At 43.1% G+C, this 6,090-nt stretch overlaps 1 protein-coding gene across 1 annotated transcript; it reads right to left on the bottom strand.

Annotated features, from left to right (window-relative positions):
* Window positions 1-280: 280 nt before the first annotated feature.
* Window positions 281-5,826, bottom strand: LOC126004502 (testis development-related protein-like). Its single transcript, XM_049770914.1, has 2 exons — window positions 5,688-5,826; window positions 281-1,276 (listed from the first exon to the last, which is right to left on the bottom strand). The coding sequence occupies exons 1-2, from the start codon at window positions 5,824-5,826 to the stop codon at window positions 675-677; spliced, it is 741 nt and encodes a 246-aa protein (XP_049626871.1). The 3' UTR covers window positions 281-674.
* Between the last annotated feature and the right edge of the window lie 264 nt (window positions 5,827-6,090).

Raw genomic sequence — 6,090 nt, 5'->3', positions numbered from 1 at the left:
CTGTGATGAATAAGTATCTTCTAAACAAAATTAGGTGTATCAAGTGTCTACAAAGGATCCATGCCTTATAGCATTCTTCACTCTGATCAGCGAAAGGACAAGTCTTTAGAAGAAACCAAAGATGGAACTGTCAAGTCCCGGAATGAAAGGGACGCACACAGCAAGAGACAGGCCATTGGATTGTCGCCGCATGCAGCCAGCTGTCAGATTGCGGCAAGGATGGTACAACCCTGGTACTGACAGCTGACCTGCTCACCTACATGTAAGTTCGTTACGAAAGTGGTGATCTGCAACTAAATATGATTTGCTGTGACCACTAGAAGATCATCTGACAGCTAGACTGCAAGTTCCTGGCCATAGGCATGTGTGCATTCACTGCTCCATTCCCTGTCTCTATGCAGGAAGAAGCAATGTAGGCTATGAGGCAGCATGAAGACCGCCCCAGGGAAAGAGCTTTCATGGGGCAGCTAGACCAACACCCAGCTTCAGCAGCCCAAGCTGAGGTGAGTGCTTCTTAGTAAGGCATCCGAGTGTCCAGTCCCTGTCTTGTGGAGGAGTCGCAGACACTACTGGGCTTTCTAGTTCAGCGAGAGGAGGAAGGAAGGAGGCACAGAGGGGAGGAAAGACACCACAGTGGGCGGTAAGCAGGAGAGGTGCCGGGCCACAGCTCACGCTCACTCCAGCCCCTCCCAGCTGTCCGTCAGGTGGCCTCTGCTCGGCCTGCGGATGCCGACCAGCTTCCCTGCCGACCGCAGGCCCCAGCGCGAGCTGCTTCCGGAGCCAGCCAGGCTGGTGTACTTGTTGGAGGCCTTCCCATCTTCTTCCCAGTCCAGCCGGGGAGCACAGTCACTCACAGTGTCACCCACATCCATGGCCACATCTTCAAGAGAAAGTTTCGGAGGCTCCCAACCTTCGATCTCATCTGGCTTCTTGGGCTGTGAACTCTGTTTCAACACCAGATTGTCCCAAAATCCAGGTTTCTTTTCTGCCTTCAATTCTTCTTTTAATCGTAAATTAGCTACTTTAGACTTGGGGGATTTACATCTTTCCAGCAGATGCTGCTCGTCCTCCTTATTAAACAGAGAACTCACTTCCTTCCAGCCTCGGAAACCTGCTCCTTGGCCTAGAACCCAGAACAGGACCCAGCAGGAGCAGCCCTTTGGGAGCAGAGCCGGGTGGGTGGCTCTGGCGCTGAGCTGTGCAACCACAAGGTGCCTGTCAGATGGAACAAGGAGGCCGGTTTTGGGAGGAAGAGGCAGAGGGGAAAGGCCAAGCACTGCATGAGTTCACTTACGTGAGCAACTTAAGGAAATAAGATTGAGAAACAGATAAAATAAGCCAATAAGTGATCAAAGAAAGAAAACAACTGAGCTGAGGGCAAAAGTGCGAGGGAGGGAATAAGTGAATGAGTGCTAGATTTTGTTCTTAGAATAAAACAGGTTTCATGAAATTAAACTGTCAGTATAAGATTCAATAATTAGGCTCCAGAGTGACCACATAGGTGAGTAAGGAGAGAGGGAGAGAGAGAGAGAGAGAGAGAGAGAGAGAGAGAGAGAGAGAGAGAGAGAGAGAGAGAGAGAGAGAGAGAGAGAGAGAGGAGAGAAGAGAGAAGAGAGAAGAGAGAGAGGGGAGGGAGAGAGAGGAGAGGAGAGAGGGAGGGGAAAGGAGAGATGAGAGAGAGGAGAGAGAGGAGAGAGGAGGAGGGAGAAGAGAAGGGAGAGAGGAGAGGAGAGGAGAGGAGAGGAGAGGAGAGGAGAGGAGAGGAGAGGAGAGGAGAGGAGAGGAGAGGAGAGGAGAGGAGAGGAGAGGAGAGGAGAGGAGAGGAGAGGAGAGAGAGGAGGGAGAGGGGAGAGAGAAATACAGACAGAAATGGAGATGAAACAGAGACAGAAACAGAAATGAGAGGGAGGGAGGGAGAGAGAGAAGAGAGAGAGAGGAGAGAGAGCGCGCAGAGCAGCAGGGCGTTTGCCGTGCACTCAGCGGGTCGAGGCCGGAGGGCGGTTCGAGCGCAGCCTCCCGCGGGTTCCCGGGCCGGAGGGATCCCGAGCGCGGGGGGTGCCTTAGGACGAGGGGCTGTCCTGGGGTCGCCCCGGGCTGAGGAGCCCTAATCACCTTTGATTAAAGTCATGAAGGCCACCAAACCCATCTTGATGACCTTGATTCCAAGATACTTCATACTGAACTTAATCAGCACATTTCCCCAGATATAACAATGAAATGAGTACGTTTTGGGGTTAAGACCTGAGGTCCTAAAGAAACCCTGTTGCCATTTGAAACCAAAAGTTTGGGTAGACTTCCATTTTAAATAATGTTTTCAGTTAATATGAATTAATATTAGTAATAGACTGATCCAGAAATATAAGGGCTCTGGTGTTTTTTAAAAAGAATTTATTTTACTCTTCATGGAATAAAGCATCATATCCTAAACAATATTTCTTCAAAAGATTATGTTAATTTAATATTGCACAAACAATCTAGTAGAAAAACTTTAAAGTTAAGAGTAACTGTTAAAATGTGACACCTCTTGATCTTGACCTCAATGACTCAGTCTTGGGTACATCAGCATGGCTTGGGAGCTATTAAAATCCTAACGATTTGGCCACATATCACTTTAATTATATCATAATCTCTAAGAAAGGGACCTTTTTTTTAAGTTTTCCCAGGTGAATCTTAATATGCAACCAAGACTGGGAAACATTATCTGACTTTGCTACATTCGTCTTCTAATATCACTTAGACAATACTTCCAGTTTCTTATTTTCAACATTATGAAAGATGTAAACACACAATGGGCTTTCTGTCAGTAGAAGTGCTAGTATTGGAAGAGTAAGATTTAGTATTTGGAAAGATATGATTTATATTAAGATGTATATAAACTGTGTTAAAAACTTAACTGATTAAATAATTTTGATTCTAGATGCACAGAATTGTTAAGATGCTAAAATAACTTATAGCAAATTTCAAAATATATTATAACCTTATGTTTATTGATATATATATAGTGAGAATGTTAGTGGACATAATGACATTAGATATACATTTCTGATATAAAGATTTTTATGCCAATAAGTATATTTTATTGGATTGATATCAAGTTGTATGAGACTGAAACAACCAAGACATAAACAGAAGCAACCTTTACTCATTGTTTAGTTAACAATAAACACTATGGAAAATATCATTGATGTCAGATGTTTAACAATATTTTGATGAGCCCAAAATTTGAGTGGAGAATATTCATTAAAAAGTGAATCGCTCTTTTCTGCTGAGCCAGCCTAGCCTACAGACACCAATGACTGTAATCTCTCCAGGACCCACACCTCATAAGATGTCCCAGCTCAATGAAGGTGGGGCCAATTCCTGCTGTGTGATTGGGAACTCAGAGACTTATAAAGAACAGCGTCCATGCTCTCTGCCTCTTTTCTGCTGAGCCAGCCTAGCCTACAGACACGAAGGACTGTAATCTCTCCAGGACCCACACTCCAAAAGTGTGGGTCTTGTAACCCCTGAATTCCATTTCTGCACATTGTAAGAAGCAATCTACAGCCTTACCAATGGACTAATTTTGCAGTACACCCCCATATTTACAGAAATCAAGATGGCTCCTCTAATAATCTAAAACTTAGGAAACAGCTAGCTCTTGCCAGGTATAGGGTTTGGGAAGGAGCCATGCTGGGGCCCTTATCCCTAGCCTGAGGAGTGCTGGGAGGCTTGGCAGGCCCCCAGCCATCCTTGTCTTTTTCCCCTGACTCCAGGCCTTCCCTGGGTGCCAGCTCAGATGGCCAGAAGTAGGTTCAGGTGGACTCTTAGTGGTCCTCAGGTTCCCCCCTTCCTCCGTACTCCAGGGAAGAGGTACATGGGGAGGAGGGCAGGCAGACATCTGGCTTCTAGTTTCCTATTTGATTCTGGAGACCAGCTCTTGCCAGGTATGGGGTTTGGGGAGGCCCCATACCAGAGCCTTTCTCCCTAGCCTGGGGAGTGCTGGGAGGCTTGGCGGTCCCCCAGCCATCCTTGTCTTTTTACCTGACTCCAGGCCTTCCCTGGGTGCCAGCTCAGATGGCCAGAAATGGGTTCAGGTGGACTCTTAGTGGTCCTCAGGTTCCCCCCTCCCTCCATACTCCAGGAAGGAGGTGCATGAGGAGGAGGGCGGGCAGACATTTGGCTTCCAATTTCCTCCTTGATTCTGGAGGCCAGCTCTTGCCAGGTATAGGGATTTTCTCCCCTGGACTTCAGTCTTTACCTGGGCACCGGTCTAGGTGGACTCTATAGGGGTCAATAGGCTTTCCCCCTATCTCTCCCTACACTAATGGGAATGCACTCTGGGAGGAAGGCAGGCTGTTCTAGCACTGGTTTATGTTTGGACAGTCAGTGGAAAATTTTCCTCTTTGTTTTCATATTGATAGTATTGTGTGCATATATTCTATATATCCATAATATCCATCTTGTATTGGGACCTTGATACTGCCCTACAAAGCTCATTTCTAATATTTTACTGCCTCAGTCCCAACCCTTACTTACCCCCATCCTCCCATGTAGGTGCAGCTAATGACATGAAGCTCACCACATAAAGTGATGAGTGCAGTTGGAGAAATAACTACACTGAAAACTATCATAACAATGTGAATGAATGAGGGAAAAGGAAGGCCAGTCTCGAGTATAGGTGTGGGTGGGGTGGGGAGTAGGTAGATCTGGAAAATTGGTGGTGGGAATACTGCACTGGTGAAGGTGGGTGTTCTTTACATGACTGAATCATACAATTATATTTATAATCACGGAGTTTAAATAAAGATGATTTAAAACAATAAAGAAGGAGAGGTACAAACACAGAATTATTTCTCATATGCAGGATATAAAGAAATATAATAGAGGAATAACAATGCTCAAAGATGACAGAAACTCAGAACTGGTCTTCAGTAGATGCTTACCACAGGAGGGGGTGATAGAGAGACACTGGGACAATAGTTGAAGGAAATGGACACTCTAGTGGAGGTTGTGATATTGTAACATATTATGCATGAAACCCAACCATTAACAGTTTGTAGATCTCAAAATGCCTAAAATAATTTTTTAAATTAAAGAAAGAAGAATAAAAAAAATGAATCATTAAAAAAAAGTGAATCGAGAAATAAATTTTGAATAGGCTAATAAGAAATGAGCCTAATTAAAAATTGCTTGCCTATTTACCGTCTTTTCTCTGACCACTTTCTTCATAAATGTTGAATATGCTTTATAAGTTAAATGGCTGTCTGCTGAGGTACTAAATATCTCTAGTAAGAAGCCAAGTAGAGAAGAAAATATTTGTAGAATTCTTGACTTTGTAAAAAGTCTAAGCACCAGGAATTTTTTTTAAATCAATGATTGCAGAACTGTGACTTAGAATAGCATATAAGAAAGAAGCATATTACTTATTGTTCCATTTCTATTATGGTAGAATGAATCTCAAATGAGAAGTTTAAAATACTTCCTGCCTAATTTAGACATAATCTAAAATAATTTTTTTCCTCCTTGTCACATTGTTTCTTATTTGACCTACAACTGCATTGGTCATCAATTCCAAGCTGATTGTTTCCCCAAACCTAGCTGAGACACAGGCTTCATAGTCTGAATAATCAAAGACCTTATGGAAGTAACCCAAGATACATCTATCCAGACCTGCTCCATTTATATTCCTATTTCTCCCAACTTACAGTTTATTCCTCGAGCTGAGTATAAATGTTCATGCTTAGAATAGAAACCATGCATTTGAACATAATCAGATACTCTTTTCCCTGGAGATACAATAAGCTTAAACTTCTTTAGAGTTTTGAGTGTGCTAAAAGTATCCATCTTAGCTGTAGGGGAAATGTTTTAGCAATACACATTGACAATAAAAATGATAATAATTTAAATTAGTTAGTTATGCCTTTATTAATGCAAACAATAAAACATTCATGGACATTAGATTCTGTTTATGCAATTGGAACAACTCGTTATAAAATATTGTTCTTTTAACAGTCTCTTACTTCAGTTTTTTTTTAATTCAAAAATGTATGTTGAAAAATAAGTGTGCTAGAATTAGTGCATTTTAATTTTTTAAAGCCCAACCTTCAG

The sequence above is a fragment of the Suncus etruscus genome, chromosome 3, assembly GCF_024139225.1.
Source record: "Suncus etruscus isolate mSunEtr1 chromosome 3, mSunEtr1.pri.cur, whole genome shotgun sequence".
Taxonomy (NCBI): Eukaryota; Metazoa; Chordata; class Mammalia; order Eulipotyphla; family Soricidae; genus Suncus; species Suncus etruscus.
This window is presented reverse-complemented; position numbering and strand designations above follow the sequence as displayed.

Coding starts and splice junctions, on each gene's coding strand:
- LOC126004502 (XM_049770914.1), bottom strand. CDS start 5,826: ATGGATACTTTTAGCACACTCAAAACTCTAAAGAAGTTTAAGCTTATT. Junction 1,277..5,687: donor CTCAGCTCGAGGAATAAACT/GTAAGTTGGGAG, acceptor GAACTCATGCAG/TGCTTGGCCTTTCCCCTCTG.